This window comes from Cololabis saira, chromosome 20, assembly GCF_033807715.1.
Source record: "Cololabis saira isolate AMF1-May2022 chromosome 20, fColSai1.1, whole genome shotgun sequence".
NCBI lineage: Eukaryota > Metazoa > Chordata > Actinopteri > Beloniformes > Belonidae > Cololabis > Cololabis saira.
Genome location: NC_084606.1, coordinates 23,379,086 through 23,397,521, shown reverse-complemented (window position 1 = coordinate 23,397,521; position 18,436 = coordinate 23,379,086). Strand labels below are relative to the sequence as shown.

Below are 18,436 nucleotides of genomic sequence, written 5' to 3'. Positions count from 1 at the left end.
CTTCCGCAAACAGTTATAAATCATTACGGGTCGTTTTTATTATAAAATTGCTCACATTAATCACCGTCGTCTTGCGATCTCCCTCTCTCAACCTTTAACTTTCGTTTCTTGCTTTTATTGTGAGCCTTTAACTGTTCATCTACTTCCTGAACGCACAAACTGCTGCTTCTGAGACTTTTAACACGCCCACACACACACACACACACACACACACACACACACACACACACACACACACACACACACACACACACACACACACACACACACAACAATCCTGCTGCGTTGGAGAAACTGTCAGTTCATCAGCGGCGCTGCACACAGACCACGACAAAGGTAGGCTGCTTCTTTCTTGTATCGTGAAGTTTATACAGTACGTGTTTGTTTCTGTGATAAAACATCCCAGCTGACGCCGTCAGGTGCGAGGCAGAGCACACCTGACCTTTGCACCGCAGCGTGAATTCGATGTGTGCAAGTGTAGGTGAAGGAGTCTCTGTCCACCAAATGTTACAAAAACTGCCCTGTAAGGCAAGGCACGTTTATTGTATAGTACAATTCAACACAAGGTAATTCAAAGTGCTTTACATCAACATTAAAAGCAGAAAGACACAGTTGAACAGTAAATAACAAATAAAAGTAAGGGCAGTAGAGTACAGCAGGTACACATCTCATTCTTACAATGGCAAGAATTACGTTTCTATACGGTCAAAACGTACAAAGACCGGGTCAAATACAGTATAACACTAACACTTTTCTCATCAACTTTTATTTATTTTTATTTAACACTCATGCACCATTTTTAATTAAAAAGAAATGTTCAAGCAGGTTTTCAGACGCCTCTGTTGCTGAATGACTGACGGAGCTAAACTGAAACCATCCGCTGCAGGTTCTCGACCGGGAACAAGGAAAACCTCTCTAGTTCTGACGATAGGAGAGTCACTCGCTGTTGAAATGTGCCAATTTCCTGTTTTTGAGAAGGTCAGGGTTTGTATATCTCATGCCGGGGCGTCAGGGTGGCCGGAGAATCCCCAAGAACCTCTTGGACCAACAAGTTTTCACTGCAGAACCGACGGCAGCTTTTCCTTGGGTGATCGTGGTCTTTGAACTACCAGCATCCCTTGTTTTGTTTCTCTGGTTAGTTGCACGCAGATCCACTGGCGTCCAGCTCTGCATCTGTTGGTACTGACCCAGGAAATGAGAACTGGACCAAGTCTTTGTATCGGGGCTGGTCAGGCTGGGCTAGTTCGGCCCAATAAGGACACTGGAAACAGAACTGGCCAAATAGGCTCTGATGTTAGATTCTCAGAGGGTTAGAGGTCTGGACTTGATTACCTTAAAAACTGAAGCCAAAGAATCTCAGAACTGACATCTTTAAACATCTTTATATATAAAAAAAACGGGTTGAAATCGTGGCTGTTTTGGTTTATTCAGGTCATCGGTTGGCCCATTATTTGGGGGTTATAGTGTCACCCAGCCGTAACCTGATGTTTGCACCAGATTATGCGACTATGGTCTAACAGAAAACCCCCACAAATGTTTAAATCGTCAGCAGATTTTTTTTTCTGGTTCTTTTTTTTCCGGTATCAGGCTTCTCACAGTTCAGTCTTTGATCTTTTCTCGGCACCTGCATCCGTGATGAAGCTACGCTGTCGCGGCGTGATGCACATGTTGATGGGGCTCATCCACCGCTACTCTTATCCTCCATTAAGACACATTATTGCTTCTCACATTATCTTTCTTTCATAGTTCTTTTTATTGATTTTCACTTTCACATAAACAAAACATTAATCATTCCCTCCCCACAGCGAACTTCCCTTACCCCTGCTGTCACTCAATGATGTTAGGCTTACTCTGCTTACTGACATTTTACAACATATGTTTGTATAACAAAAATGTCCAGAGTGAGAAACCAATTGCTACAAGGCACTTAGTGAAACAGTATAGTTGAAAACTAAAACGGATTGTAGAAGCAGCATGACAAGGCCCGAGACATCAGCAACCAAATACGGGTATCTATCAAAAATGAACTACTACACTTGTGTGGAGGGTTTATCAAAAAAGGTCTCCACACTTTAAAAAACTTCTTTTCAGAGCCCCGTAGTGTAAACCTGATTTTCTCCAGTTTCAAATTTGACAGCACATCCCTTATCCAGTGGGAAACTGAAGGTGGGACAGCCTCCTTCACCCCAAAAGTATTAGGCGGCGTGCCAGAAGGGTGGTAGAAGCCATTACTTTGTACAGGTAGCTTCATCCCGTCAGGAATAATCTAGACACCAGAGGGTTTGGGTTGATTTTAACTGTTAACACCGTGGAGAGAGCTTGGAAGATAGCTTTCCAATACCCCTTTATCTTCGGACAGAGCCAAAACATGTGGATTAATGTTGGGTCCTCCAATTTACATCTGTCACATATGGGGTTAATTTGTGGATATATTTTAGACAATTTTGCTTTTGAAAGGTCACCCTGTGTCCATCCATCCATCCATTATCTATACCCGCTTTATCCTTTGCAGGGTCCCGGGGGTCTGCTGGAGCCTATCCCAGCTCATCACAGGTCCTGTGTATCACTTTAAATTGGGCTAGTGAGTGTCATGCTGCTTCTCACATTATCACACAGGAAATGGGCCTGGTTTTGTGGTGTAACTCAGCCATGTGTTAAACAGAAAAATATAACCAAATCAGGGTTCTTGTTACCATGACGACAGTGTCAGTGCTTTGCTGATTTGCTGATTTTACTTTTGTCCATTTACATGGAAATGTTAGCAATCCCTCTTAGTGCTCAGGTAATTTTCTGTGTCGTTGTCTTAAAGAATGAATCAATTAATTAATAAATAAAAACATGTGGGCAAACCTAAGTACCCCCTTGGGATTTAATCGTCAGCCCCAGCAGGGCTGCAGACCTTTACAGAAGCAGATGTTTTGGCAGTTTGCTGGTCTGAGCATTCAGGTATTTCCTAACACAATGTCAAAAGGGAAAGACATAATCAGTGATCTTTTTTTTTTTTTACTTATTTTTTTTAATGAAAATTCTGTCAACAATTACAGTGTCAGGTTTTACATACTTCACAAAGCAATTATTCTCATATCAATGTCCTTATTGTCCAGTGGTGATGATGGTGTCCTCTTGCTGTGCTCTATAATCTGTCCATTTTTCCAATTTTTCCTGAAATTGTGTCTCTTGTAGTCGTAGTTTATACATAATTTTTTCCATAACAAATATTTCTTCCGCAGTGCTCAGCCACTGCCCCGCGGCCGGTGGTTCTGCTTTATACCATAACCTTGTTATTGCTTTTTTACTTGCCGATAGCAGAACTTTCACAAGATATTCATCCTGGTTTTGTATTATATCTTGTGTCAAATTTCCCCAATAAAGTATCTTACAAGATTTGGGAATCTCGTATCCTATTATTTTTCTTATCCATATTTTATCCAATATCCTATTATATTCTGGCATGACCAAAAAATATGCATATGGGCCACATCCATGTGTCCACATCGTCTCCAGCATGGAGTTTATATAAAGTTTCCTCATAATCAGTGATCTTTCATTGCTGCCTCACCAGGGGTTATAAGTTCATTCCTAAACAACCGGGACTTTTAGATTCTGCTGTGTTCAAGACGGCAGCCAGTCTTTCCAGGAATTGGTGTCCCAGTAAATTGAACCCAAATTTGATTGTGGCGCAATTAGAAAAAGCCTGAACAAGTATCGTTTGTCTGGAAAGGTTGGCAGGAGAAGGCAGTTTGTCTAAAAACAACGTGTAAGTATGGACCTGAGCAAACCACAGGTCTTGTGACAGAACTTCGGGCCTGGACTGGTGATGATTCACCTTGTTGTCACTGATTTGACCCCGAACGAGGAAACTGTGGGTCCATCTGTCTGACAGATAAAGCTTTTCTGAACCAAAATACACCAGCAGGTCTAAACGCGGTCCAAATACCCAAACCGGACCTGAAAGTATTCCTGCCAGAGGTGGTACATCATGAACACGGGGTACTTTTCTTTTTGTATTTGCATAAGGTCTAATGATGTCTCTCTTCAGTGATTCAGTGTTTTCTTAAGCTTAGCTGGCCGTGAACGCCCGAAAGCTCCTCTGAGCGACATTGTATTCACCTGCTCGTGTCTCCTGTGTCTCAGATGGAGTTCGCCTACAGTCATGTCGTCTGTAACTGGAAGCCAGCAGGTGAGTTCATTCAAGCCGTCTCCCACAAAATATAACAAAATACCCACAAATACTGTTCCTGGTCAAGAAAGGTACGGCTTTTCCGCATCAGTATCAATAAATTAAACTGATTTCATCCAGTTAAACTTGAATTATCCATAAATTATAAGTTTCTGGGTAATTTAAAAAAGAAAAAGTCTGTTTAATCTGTTGGTTTACATTTATTTAATTTTCCGACAGCTAAAACCTGCGAAAAGGATGGCATTTTCCTTCCTGCCACACGTTATCCTCCCGCAGAGCCCGACTACGACAACACAGTGGGTGTGAAACAGCATGGAGGTAACTTTCCGTCTCGTAAGACAAAATGTTCATAAGCACACAACTCTCTGAAGTGTTTCTGAACAGTTGTTTTCTGTTTTTTTTTTAAAGTTCGTTAGATTCTCAGGAGTATTGCAGTGAAATAACAGGAAAGCAGAGGAAAGGTGTGTGTGTGTGTGTGTGTGTGTGTGTGTGTGTGTGTGTGTGTGTGTGTGTGTGTGTGTGTGTGTGTGTGTGTGTGTGTGTGTGTGTGTGTGTGTGTGTGTGTGTGTGTGTGTGTGTGTGTGTGTGTGTGTGTGTGTGTGTGCGTGTGCGTGGGCATGCATGCAAAAGCAAGATGTACCAGATGCACATAGCAGCTCAATAAAGGGAAAGTCCACGCTGCCAGATTAATTACACGAGGAAGAAGAAAAAACATACTTGTTAGGAAAAAAAGAGTATTTTAAATTCTATTTCTATTTCCACTTTTTGCCCCCCTTTCTTACTCTCTGGCATCATCAAACACATCTGAGTACTCTGGCGTCATCGTCAGATACTCGTTTGAGCATCTTCGGTCCAAAAGTACCCCCCGGTCTGTCTTCAGTGCCAATTACGACACAGCTTTAAACTCTCTAAAAAATAAAGTATAAATATATGTTTGTAGACAGAAGGCAAGACAGCGCTCGGGCAGACCTCACGGATCCACCAACATGTTCCAAACGGAATAGGATTGAAGTAACCACCAAGAGTTTCAATAAACTTACTTATAAAACACACATAACCAAACCCCCCTACTTTAATAACTATTCAATAGAGTGATATCATACTCAATTATATGTATATATAGTCAAAAACAAAACAAATCAAAGCAAACAAAAAGAAAACAAAACAAACGGCCAGCATTTAGTTGTGATACTATATATGTAATAATAGAAGTAATTATAATGTATAGTATTACATTATCATTACTTTACAATCATACTACAATATAATAGAGAACAATAGACAGCAATGATATAACAATATACTTAATTAACTATATAAGAGTAGATATGCTACAGTATATATACTGGTTCATATATTTACCCCCAATTATATACATAAAAATTACTATAAATCTATATATCGACATATCTACATATAACTATAAATCAATATATATTAATAGAGATATAGATATACAAATACTGTACGTATAATATAACTCAATATATCTATATACATACTTACATATCTATATCTATATCTATATCCATAATATAAATCTATATATCTACATAAATGTACATATCTACATGTTTATTCACATGTAGATATGTACATTTACAAGGAGCCACTGACAATATGATGTCAATGAGTGGGAACGGTCCGGCACATCTTTTAATACGACAATCCCCCACTATAGGTGCACTTGAACTTTATTACTACATGCTGCAGTCATGTGGTCAGAAGTGGTATTGCTAAATTATACAGAATTATACCATTAAAGACATCGCTGCTCACTTCCTAGCATTGTGATATAGCTTCAGCAAGTCGTAAGACGGTCCTGTGATGGAAGTCACCTGTCCAGCGTGAATTAAGTCCTGGTGTGCTAAAAACAATAGTTAATGTCTTCATTTTATGTTTGATGTGGTTGCTTTGTCCGGTCTAGATCTCCCACCGCTGCCCCCTCGTCGTCTGAGGAAGGGTCCAACTTCCCTTCCTCTCCCATCCCCTCCCACTTCTCAACCTCCACATGCTCCTCATTCTCTACCTCCTCCGGTTCCACCACGATGTGAGTGATATCAGCTATTTGCTTCAACCCTTAAATCCCCCGTTTGCCTTTTCACACCCTCTCTTTTACTCCATCAGTTGACAAGCTGGAGATAGAGAGCAAACTCAAAGCCAATGTGAACATCGTCTCCATCAGCGTTGGGAAACTGGTTGACATCAGCCAAGGTGAACAAATACGCAGAAAAAAGGGCTTACTTTTATATTTTATTTGCAATTATGACTCCTTTTCTTTTCCAGATGAAGGTATGGAGACGTTACAGAGGCCGGTGGTTTGTGGGAAATGTAGTGCGGCTCTGTCGTGTCTGAGCACCGTACAGACGAATGTAAGTGAGGACAGATTTATCTATTAACTATATAACTATTATTTTTATTTCATATCTTCTCATACCAGGGGTGGAAAGGTTGTCACGTCAGATAAGCTTTAGAAATAAATTGCCTGGGTTACAGGTCTGGGTGTGTGAGTTCTGTGGACGTGAAAACGGTGCCGACAGCAGCCTGGCGAAGGTGTGCATCGGTCGGCGCACAGGTGTGCGCAGCGATGACCTTTACCTGCAGAGTCGAAGCGACGACGACTATCAGAACCTGGAGGACACGCTGGTCATTTTCTGTGTGGACATTTCTGGCAGCATGTGTGTCACAACCGAGGTTTGTATATGTAACGGTAAAGTCGGATTTATATATATAGTGCTGTCAGACAATTAAACAAATTTATCTAATTATGATGTATAATTAATTAATCTAATTAATCGCATTTTCATCTCATATCTGCTAAAGGTCCCCAAATAAAGAATTCGAATTCTAGGACATTGCAAAATTGCAGTGCATGACTAATCAATTGAATACACTAAGAAGAGAAGATTTGAAATCCACATTTTTATTGGTGAAGTGTTTCATAAATGAAATTCAAAAGAAAACGTTCAAGCACATCAGCAAACCAATTAGGCCAGGTGCATTATTCAAAAATACAATACAAATACAGTTAAATAAATAAAATTCAGAAATAAAATAAGGCTGAGTCTCAAATAGGCATTTAAGTAGACTCTCAATTCAAAATTAAAACTAAAGCTGACTCAATACAGCGATTCAAGTACTAGTACCTGTAACGTTTACAGTGGAACATGTTTAGCATTTAAATGATAATTCAGGCTGGAGCAGCTCCGCTGATAGAAAAATTATTTTTTATTAAATGTATAAATCACAGCGTTCTTGTTGATAGTCCCGTCTTTTTTCTTTTTATACATAAACTTGCCGTTCAAAGGCCCTAGCAAAGAATCGCTCCCCTGAGTCGCATCCAGGTCTGTCACCTGCTTTGTTTGTTTGACTAGCAGCAGGAGGGAAGTGACCTGCCACTGCCAAGTGGCCTAAGGGTTGCTCAATGGGCAAAATTTAAAATGCTCGCGCATTTTGCCACTCATAATTCATTGCGTTAATTTTCATAACGTGTTAATTAGCAGTGTAATTAAATCATCTAATTAACGCACTAAACTGACAGCCCTAATATATATATATATAAATTAAAAAAGGCTCTGTATTATTCACTTCACAAGATGCCAGTCTCCCCACTAAAAATTATCCGTCTTATCGTCTTTGCTCATTAGGTTCCTTCAGAAAGCGGCTCTCCAGTACACATATCCAGACTAGAGGTGAGCTGTTGGTTTGTTGGTATGTGGTATCTGGTATGAACCAGCCTTTTCTGAAAGCACCGTCATCGTTTTGTTATATTCTTACAGGGTATGCAGGACGCCCTCCAGCAAGCGCTAGCGTCTATCCTGCAGCAGTCGCCCCGAAGGAGAGTGGCGCTAGTGACCTTCAACGACGAGGTACCAGAAGTATAGTTTATAGTTTAATTTGGATCCCCATTAGCTACAGCAAAACTCACACATAATATACAGTACATTACAACGGAAATTAAAAGCAAACCTAAAGAGGTAGCATATAAAAAAAGAAAACAGAAAATAAAGAAAAAAATAAAAAGTCTTTCCGCTTAACATTTAGATATGAATAAAATCAATACATATCCATACATTTTATAACATCAACAAATTCAAACCATGTATAGTTATCATAGTGTGCACCAATAACCATTTCTAATAAATATATATATATATATATATATATATATATATATATATATATATATATATATATACATACATACATACATACATACATACATACATACATACATACATACATACATACATACATACATACATACATACATACATACATACATACATACATACATACATACATATCTATCATAAAGGTTCGTTGACGACGATATTTAGTCATAATTTTCGTTGACAAAAGCAACTTTACGCTTGACTTAGATAAAAATTCAGATCACAAATGTTTTGAGTCGATTTTCTCTCCATAGTAAATTACTACATGATCTGAATACCACCCAGCGGTTCTATCTGGTCTCCAAACCCTGTTTTGTCAACAGAAACACAGCAAATGACACAAAACTACTGGTGTTGGAGATCTTGGCAATACTCTGCCAGTTAGACTCTGAGGTTCTCGACGTCTGAAATTTGGAAATCAGGGCTTAAAACCGCTTACTGTTGGTTGTACTTGGTTTAAACCATCTTTTATCTTTACAGGTGGTAATATATGGCGATGGCACTCGTGCTCCTCTTACTCTCAGGGACTGGGCGCTGGTGGACTACGACCACATTTGGAAACAAGCGGTGGCTTACAGCATACCGCACTGTATCGCAGAGACGTACAACCATCTAATACAGAGAGTAAAAGAGTGAGTGTGTCGACTGAAATAGGTTTAAAAATCAGCCCGACGTGTCGTCGTTTTGTTAACATTACTGTGTTTCCAGCCTCATGGAACATGGAGCTACATCCCTCGGACCGGCCGTTTTAGCCTCTGTTGCTATGGCGTCGAGGTATCCTGGTTCAAAGGTAAGTTTGGCGTATTTGCTTACTTTTTTTAATCTACGTTTGAAGATGAGGTCGATAGCCACAAGGAAGTCAGCAGAAACTCCAGGAAGTCCAGATCCAAAGTTATTTTTCCTTCTGGGTGTGATATAATTTACTCTTCAGTTGTCTCTACAATGAGATGGTAATTAGTAAACTGCCTTAACCACACAGTTGTTAACAGAATGCATTCAGTTAACCTCAAAGATACTTCATTTTCCCCCAAGAGGATTATTTTATTATTTAAAGCAGCACAATGTAACTTTTCCACCTTAATATAATATTTCCAGAGTCATTGTGATGGTACATCAACTTCCAACAGGTTTAATGACACCTCTGTCATGGTCTGAGGGGTCTGTATCACCTTCACTGGCACTATGTAACTTTGAGGTGGATGGTAGGAACCCTTCCACACTAAAAAAACTACAATTTTTTACGGCTTTGACTACTTTACGGCATACGTCACTTCCCCCTCCTTCCCGATTCGTAGACGAAGCGAAAGCTGGGCGGGGCGTGGAGCTCAGAGCTCAGCAGAAGCTGGTATCATGGCCGAAGCGGCAAAAAAACTGAAGAAAATAAAAGTTTTATCGGAGGAGGCCAATGCTGAAATTATGACCGTATTTTCAATCTGTTTCCTTTATTATATGTTTTATTATTCTTTTTAAAGATAGGACAGGTCTTAGTTTTCAAAATCTAAAGTTTCCTGCTAAGAGTTTTCACATGAAACCATTTAGACATTCCACTGCTATGCCGACGACGTCCAGCTCTACATTCCCACCAAATCCATCACCACCTCAACTCACTCCACCCTGACCAACTGCCTTATTGAAATAAAATCATGCATGCATTCAAACTTCCCCAAACTCAACTGTGGCAAACCAGACATAATCATCATCGGCCCCAAATCCCGCACATACCTTTCTTCTTCTTCTTCTTCTTTCGTGTGATGCAGCTAGGCAATGTCGCTCAGCCGCTGCAGCCAGCTCTCTGTGTCGGGACTCAGGTCATTCAGGGCAAGGTCATTGGGTGGGGGGAAGGTGGGGCACTCATGGATGATGTGGTGGGCGGTCTGTTCCTCGGCTCCGCATGGGCAGGCTGCTGATAGGCGCAGGCCCCAGCGGTGCATGGTGGCGTTGAAACGGCCCACACCCGTCCCTAGTAGCACACACCTTCAGTCTCACCATCGACAACTCCACTCTGTCTCCCTCCAGTCACATCCACAACCTCGGAGTCATCTTTAACAACAACCTCTCCTTCCAACACCACGTCAACCACATCAGGAAAACTGCCTTCCACCACCTGAAAAACATTGCGTGCCTCTGCCCATCACTCTCCTTCCCCGCCACTGAAACCCTCATCCATGCCTTCATCTCATCCAGACTCGACCACTGCAACAGCATTCTCTACAGCTCATCCTGCAATATCCTCAATAAACTTCAGCATATACAAAACTCTGCTGCTCGCCTGCTCACTCACACCCGCTCCCGTGACCACATAACCCCAGTCCTACAGAGACTCCACTGGCTCCCTGTCCCTCAAAGCATCCATTTCAAGGTCCTCCTCCTCCCCCACAAGGCCTTCTACAACCAGGCCCCCTGCTACCTTACCGACCTGCTCCACCGCCACACTCCCTCCCACAGTCTCCCATCCTCCGATGCCAACCTCCTGTCTCCACCACTCAGAACCAAGCACCGGACCTGGGGCACCGGACCTGGAGTATTGGACCTGGGGCACCGGACCTGGAGTATTGGACCTGGGGCACCGGACCTGGAGTATTGGACCTGGGGCACCGGACCTGGAGTATTGGACCTGGGGCCCCGGACCTGGGGCCACAGAGCCTTCTCCATAGCTGCCCCCTCTGGAACTCTCCCCGCTCACATCCGCAACTGCACAGACTTACCCACGTTCAAATCGCGTCTCAAAACTCACCTCTTCAGAACAGCTTTTAATGTGTCTTTTGTTTCTTATCCTTTACCATATCTTTTATCTCTTATCTTTCATCCTGTGGTTTTTAATTTTTAATTTTCTTGATCTCGATGTTTTATCTTTGTGTCTGTGGAGCGTCTTTGAGAGCTTTTAAAAGCGCTCTATAAATAAAATTGATTATTATTATTATTATTATTATGTTTCTGTTAAAGCTGCTGAGGTATGGACAAAGAAAAGTGCTGGTACTGTATGTTTTGGAAATGATTAAAAAGGACAAAGACCTAGTTTTAGGATGTTTGATCCCGTCAAAATCCAACTTCCTGTGAGGTCAAAAGATAAATCTGAGTGGTTGTGAGAGGATTTTTGTCATCTCCAGAGCTCTTATATGTTTAAAATGTTTAAAGTCTCTGTTAGATTCTCATTAGTGAAAAACACTAAACAAGTATTGTTTCTTTTAGTTCAGAAAGCTTTCTATAACGTAAACTGTGGATTAACTTTATACTTGGCACAAAAGGGTGACTAAAATCTTAGAGTTGTTTTATTTCAGCAGCAGTTCATGAATCGTCTTCCAAGATCTTTGCAGCTATGCCGACCAAAGTACCAGCGTGATCACGTAACAAGACCATGCTTGTGTTGCAGGTGGTTTTGTGCACAGACGGTCAGGCCAACATCGGACTGGGGGATATAGAAACCGTCTCTCAGTCTTCTTCACCTCTTACTCCTAATTTCTATCAGAAGCTGGCTCTGCAGGCGGTAGAGAAAGGGTGAGCATGCGCTCAAACACACACAATATTTAAAGGAGCCGTCTGTAAGAAATGTCCAAAACTGGTACTGCAGTCACTTTCAAAATATTGTTGAGCGGCGTGTACCCTCCCCCTCCTCCCCCCGACCAGAGGTTGCCAGGTAGGCTGCAGAATGCAGCAGGAACGTAGGCTGCCATGGCTGCGATAATTAGAGCCGAGCTGGCAACCCGGATGCCGAAACAATACTGACTTGGTGATTGGGAGATAGGTGGAGGGTGGAGCTTCAGAAACAATACTGACTTGGTGATTGGGAGATAGGTGGAGGGTGGAGCTTCAGAAACAATACTGACTTGGTGATTGGGAGATAGGTGGAGGGTGGAGCTTCAGAAACAATACTGACTTGGTGATTGGGAGATAGGTGGAGGGTGGAGCTTCAGAAACAATACTGACTTGGTGATTGGGAGATAGGTGGAGGGTGGAGCTTCAGACCAAAACAAAAAATGACAACATAAACATCAGTTGAGGGCTGCAACTCCTCTTTTTAAACTGGAATGTCCTGGCTTGAGTGCTGTTGTCAGTGACATAAGTATTTGAAATTAACATGATTTTTAAATGTCTGTTGACATATCGGGGTCATTTTATGATTCGTTTTATTATTGCTCTTACATACAGCTCCTTTAAATGCCTAGTTGTCACATTAAAACACATTTTTGGCCAGATTGAAAGGAATTTTATAAAAACACTTTCTTTCCCTTTTTCAGAGTCATAACGTCAGTAATGACTTTTAAAGGGACCGACTGCTGCTTGGCTGACATTGGGAGACTCGCGGATGTGACTGGTGGAAGGGTGAGACACAGAAATATAACTTAAAACCTGTTGTAGGAACAAAAAGGTTTGTGAATTTGCTGTAAAATGTGATCTGACCTTAATATAAGTGACAATAATGGACAAATACAACGTGTAAGTTGATAACTTCTCGTGTCTTTACTTGAACACCCACTGAACATCCACAGTAATGCATTAGATTAATAAAAGACCTTTATATATTTAATGCAGAGCCTTTATAAGAACCATCTGTTGATGTGTGTGTGTGGTTTTGTTGTCTCGGGGCCTGAATGGATCATTTCCCCCCAAGTTTACTCCATCGTATCCCTCCAGGTATCAGTTTAGTGGAGGATGAGTGATGCTGCAGGTTAATAACCGCCAGCCTCAAAGAAAATCCACAGAATGGCTTCTGAAAATAAAACCTGGCCTCTCAAGTGATCCAGTCTGAGCCAGGAGATGCTGTGGAAACGCCTCAAGGGGGCTGCTCGGACCTGATATTCTACAAACGTGTCTGAGCTGAAGTCCTGGAAAGAGGAGTGGTGAAAAATGTGTCCTAAACACGTCTGATCCAGAGCAGCCGAGAGGGTCTCCTTCTTCCAGGATGCTAAACTAATAAAAAAAAACATTACTTAAATCATAAAACTTTCTTCCTTCTGTTTCCTTTCCTGCACAGGTGAACATCGTCAGCATCGGTAATGTGGCAACACAGGTTCAATCACTGTCCGAAGACAACGTCTTGGCAACGGGAGTCACGGCAACCCTGCTAGCTTCAGACGGAGTGTGAGTTGGACTGACATCAAATAACAGCAACTTTGAGCTTGTTTTTTTATTTTTAGTGCAAAAACAAACAGTTGAAAGCTCCTGATTGCATCTTTCCTGATGTACCTTTAATAAAGTCACTCTTTTATGGGGATTTTAAAGCCACTCTATGTAGCAATACCGGGTCTGGCCAGATGGGGGCAGCATATCACAGGAACGTTCATTTTCTGTTATAAAGTCTGATTTATGTTTCACTCTCGAAAGAAGCGAAGGGATTCAGTGTTAAGCTTTTCCGGTCAACATAAACTATGGCGACTGAGCGAGAGAGGACGTTGTTGAACGTTGTCGTTCGTACTTCCTCCGTCAGGCGTTCAACTGGATCCATTCGTGTTTACTCCGATATCTACTCAAGCTGGAAAAGCAAAGTTATGGTACTGCAGTACAGTGGACCAATCACAGCCTTTGTAGATGCTCTGCAAAGGTTCACGTCACTACAGAGGCTCTACTTCGCGACACTTACGTTTGCAAGCACTAACAGAAAGTCGAGTTGTTGCCTTAATCCCACCGATATAGAAGTTTTAAAAGCCATGTTTACACCTTAGCTGGGCTGTAGTGGAACCGAACTAAAGCTCTTGAGATCAAGCTTTTAGTGCCAGATAATGAGTCCTAATGCAAGTTATTCTGGCATGTATACCAACCCAAATTTAGCCGAGCTAGTGACCACCCTTCTGGAAGTGACGACACCACAAAAGCCAGAATATCAACACAGTAGGAATAATAGAAGACCAACAACAAAGAAGGAACCAGAAGAACCAACGCAAAAGTTTGTGTGGTGCTACCTAGGGTCGTGGAGTCGAACGCACCTCACTCAATAATCGATTGTTTTCTCGCGCATGTTTATTTGGATTTCTGGGAAACTCCAGTTTAATCCATAGCTAGATTGTTGCCAGTAGCTTAATTTAGATGTGCATAGTACTGCACTAAGTGATGATTCAACGCAGACGCATTAATTGGCCTTAATTCACAACAAGGATGCACCTCTAGCGGGACTACTTGGACCATAATGGCACACTATTGTCCGTGGCTCTTTTGTCGGCAAGGAAGCTCTAGTCACCCCCATGTGGTCAGAGGTGGTACTGCTATAAAGAGTGACTTTAAACCTCCTCTCATGTCCTTCTCTGCAGATATTTTCCTTATGAGGAGGAAAACAGGCACAAGCTGACGAGGCAGATAGGAAATGTAACAAAGGGGCTGGAGATCACGGTCCAGTTTGCTGTGAAACCAGAGTTTATGGACGGTAAGACGGCTGCTATGTTCGTACGGCTGACGTAAGGCGTTGTGGTAGATATCATGTGACGTATTAGCGTATGTATGTCTGCCAGTTTTCCTTCAGAAGGACACACTTCCTTTCCAGCTGCAGCTGAGCTTCAAGACCAGAGACCAACAAGCAGTGACTCGGATCATCACCGAGCTGCGACCCGTAACGACCGGCAGGTAGGAAGCCCCGGAGCTGGATCCAACCTGCATCTCCCTGACTAAAGCTCAGCCATACTTCATTTTCCTCTCTTTCTTTTCTCTTCTCCGTCTGAAGCCGGCTTGTAGTGGGCGGGCTGAACATGGCGGTGCTCGGTGTCCACTGTGCTCAGCTCTGCGCCAGCTTAACTATGGAGGGCCGAGTGCAAGAGGCACAAGAGCAACTCAAAGTGCAGCAGGAGCTGCTGGAACACATCAGGTACGAGTTTGTGAACCATGCCACATATTTCACAAAAAAAAAAAAAAAAAAAATCACACTTAGACAGACCTTATTTTTAAAAAAGGGACTTTGTCTCCTTTAAGAGAATAGAGAATAAAGTGTAACGGGCCACAGTCCATACGGGGAATCTAAAATGCTTGTAATTTTAGATGTAAACATTGGCTTTGATAGTTCTTAATAGACTTGTACTGTAGGTCTCAAGACCACTTTTTTGTGGTCTTGGTCTTGTGTTGGTCTCGCCGTGTCTCGGACTCGGATAATTGAGATGCCGTTGCACCAAGGTGAATCTGGTGATCAGCAGTTCTTCCTCTCGTTAATGTACAGTTTTGTAAACTATTTGTATTTTGCATCTGATTTAATGTTTTGGTGCATCTGCATGTGTCTGTATTTAACAACAGTTTTGTGTTTATAACGGCCTTATTTGAATAAATATATGAATAATATTTGCATATCGTTGTGATTGATTAAGCATCAGGTTCATTTCAGTGATGCTGATATACGGTGTAATCTGATTACTTTAATGGTAAATAATGTAATTTAAATCTTTAATATTTAAAATTCAGGTTTCATCTCCAAATTAAGTCCAATTTAAATCAGTAACATTTACTCTTCATTCCTTTTCTGAGGTAGAGGGGGGTGTTGGAGGCTGGTTATTCTGGTAGGACTTTGGGACTAGTTAGTAGTCGTGTCAATCCCTAAAAGCTCTGGAGTCAATCCTTCAATAGTGTAGAAATAGCGGTAGTGCAGTCGCCACACATATCTGATCTCAGCTGATGGATGAAAACATTTATAGTGAGTTCAACATCATCATCCACTTCTCTGTGTTATTGTGCTGCAGTTGAAAACAACCTCATAGGGAAACTAGCTGAACCAGGATGGAGCTGATGTTCTACAATCCTGCAGGATCAGGAAATTACTAGGTTTGTTTTGGTCTCAGTATTGAGCTGAACTGGTCCTGGTCTTGGTGGTGTCTTGGTCTCGGTTCAGTCGGTCTGGACCACAAGTCTAGTTCTTATCCAGACGTGGATGGGTTTGCTTAAGCACCCGCCCCGGGTTCAGGATGTGTTCACGATGTATTGCAGTTGGTTTTAACGAGTCAAAGCTACACTGAAGTATTAAGGCCACTCTGGGCGTCAATGCCACGTCTGACCACAAGGGGGCAGCATATCACAAAAAAGTACATATATCACCCCCACATGTGTAAGATGCAACAGAAGATGCCAGACAGTTGCCACCCATCAGCACGGGGCCATCAGCCGTTCTTTAATCAAGGCAGAAATTCCGGCATAGAGTGGTTTTAAAGTTTCTCAGTGGTTTGTGTTTCTCTGATCTGCAGTAAGTTGAGGCCGATGCAAAAGGAGGAGAATATCTACGGTAACTGGATGGAAACCATGACGGTCATCTGTGACGACATCACAACGGAATCGAAGGTAACGTGGGAGTGGATTTATAGTAGAGGAAACGGAACGGAAACAGAGGAAATCTGTTGTTTGAGGATTTTATTAGTTAATTGTCATCCAGTGGCCTGATGGATCAGAGACGGATGTGGGGTCTGAGAACGATCCACAGGGCCTCCACATCCATGGTTGCTCATCCAACTGTCTTTGCACAGAGGCAGAAACAGAGTCAACAGGAGAGGGAGTTGTGCAGAAGAGTAAATTAAACTTTTGCCGTAGCCTGTCGGCAAAACCGCAAATACATCTTCCTTGTAAAGAAGGAGCTGAGTGCCGTCTTCTGCTGAACTTTCAAAGAAAAAAAGACTTTATCTGCTGAAGCCGAAGCTAATTCAAACTGTCATTAATCCTCGGCATCTACAACTACATTCTTCACATCCAGATTACCTTTGGGTCATTTCAGGACCCGTCCTGATGGGCTAACGTGAAACAGCTCTGAAATTTCCCAGCGCCCCCTTTTGTTCCAAACATGCAAGCACGGCGAAGCGACTTCAATATCATCAGCTTTCGACGGCAAAAAAATTAAGGAACACGACACTGTCTGCGTTTACATGGGAAGTTTAATTCCTCTTTAATTAAGAATTAAAATTAAATCTGATTTAAAATTATAAAAAATTACCATCTAAACACCTTATTCCGAATGAAAATGGCCATTCCGAATTAAACTTAAAGGGGACCTATTATGGCTTCCAGACCTGCTGGTTCTGGTCATCTGCAACACAAAGAGGCTTCAGAATCACCCTGGACAAGTCCCATCGGTGACATCGCAGAGAGGTTGTCCAGTTCTGCTTATACAGTCTGTGGTTTTCACCTAATCTGCAATTAAACTGGCTGGAAAACTGGAATAATGCTACAATGTCAACATCAACTCCACTCAGTCAGCAGAAGTAAACTATTTTAACTATTTATCATTAGAAAATAATAACGTACTGTAATAAATAAAGAACATCTCTTGACTGCTGTTGTCATTAAAGGAACAATGAAGGAGTGGAGGCAGCTAATCCCCTCGTTTCCCCCGTAGATGCTGTCTGACGAAGCAGCGGAGGTGGTGTACCAGATGAGGAGAGCCAGCAGCAACAGCGACTCCAAACACAGTAACAAGCCTGAGGTCCAGAAGAAGACGGCCAGGAAGAAAAGAGTCGCCATGGAAGCAGTTTAACAGGAAAGTCTTCAGCTTTCATGAATAACGGAGGAATGTAGTTCAGGTATTTGAGCATCTCAGGGAAAACAGGATTATCTGCCACAGGTTTAACTGTGATTAGAAGGTAAATACACATTTGTAAATATTCAAGGATTTTATGTCAATGTTCTATTGTTTCATGTTAACTCTACATACACTTGTTTCATAAACTATTTAAGCCTCTCGAGTTCGGAATGTTACAGTGTTGGTGATGATGTGATTTTCAGTGTAGAAATTTGGGATCAGGACTGTAATTATTGACAAAAATGTTCCTTCATTCTGGGAACGAGTGGAACATGAACCTTTAAATGAATATACAAGTCAGTTTCTACGATTAAATCAAAGCAGAGCAATTAGGCCTTTTTCGTTGTGCAAGAAGCATCATTCATAATTGTATTTTTTGCTGAATAAAATCACTTTTTTCTTATTCTTAAAGCCTTCTTGTTTTCCTGACTTCACAAAAGTGGTCATTTTAAAGTATTTGCTCATAATAATATGCAGAGGTGCCGTAACGGGGCAGACAACCCAGCAATTGCCCAGGGCCCCGACCTGAAGGGGGCCCTGAGGGACGGCTGACGTCATCAACAAAATAATGGAACTGCTTTAGACCCTGCAACGACAACGCATCAGAAACCC

At 41.9% G+C, this 18,436-nt stretch overlaps 1 protein-coding gene across 2 annotated transcripts; it reads left to right on the top strand.

Moving 5' to 3' along the window:
* The first annotated feature begins 273 nt into the window (after positions 1 to 273).
* si:dkey-9k7.3 (circularly permutated Ras protein 1) lies at positions 274 to 18,235 on the top strand. Of its 2 annotated transcripts, none has more exons than XM_061709900.1 (19): positions 274 to 336; positions 4,135 to 4,180; positions 4,400 to 4,498; positions 6,108 to 6,230; positions 6,308 to 6,394; positions 6,467 to 6,552; positions 6,677 to 6,874; positions 7,828 to 7,872; positions 7,960 to 8,049; positions 8,836 to 8,987; positions 9,064 to 9,145; positions 11,726 to 11,850; positions 12,591 to 12,675; positions 13,328 to 13,434; positions 14,598 to 14,710; positions 14,796 to 14,907; positions 15,005 to 15,145; positions 16,503 to 16,596; positions 17,642 to 18,235. In XM_061709900.1, exons 2-19 carry the CDS (start codon positions 4,135 to 4,137, stop codon positions 17,777 to 17,779), a joined length of 1,923 nt encoding a protein of 640 aa, XP_061565884.1. In that variant the 5' UTR covers positions 274 to 336; the 3' UTR covers positions 17,780 to 18,235. The 2 variants fall into 2 exon arrangements, with proteins under 2 accessions (XP_061565884.1, XP_061565885.1); XM_061709901.1 differs by lacking the exon at positions 274 to 336 and adding an exon at positions 2,363 to 2,581.
* Positions 18,236 to 18,436: the final 201 nt, after the last annotated feature.

Bases quoted from the DNA above. Each gene is read 5' to 3' on its own strand.
- si:dkey-9k7.3 (XM_061709900.1), top strand. From the start codon at position 4,135: ATGGAGTTCGCCTACAGTCATGTCGTCTGTAACTGGAAGCCAGCAG. The intron at 6,875-7,827 runs GTTTGTATATGT...TTTGCTCATTAG, and splicing joins GCATGTGTGTCACAACCGAG to GTTCCTTCAGAAAGCGGCTC. The intron at 14,711-14,795 runs GTAAGACGGCTG...TATGTCTGCCAG, and splicing joins GAAACCAGAGTTTATGGACG to TTTTCCTTCAGAAGGACACA.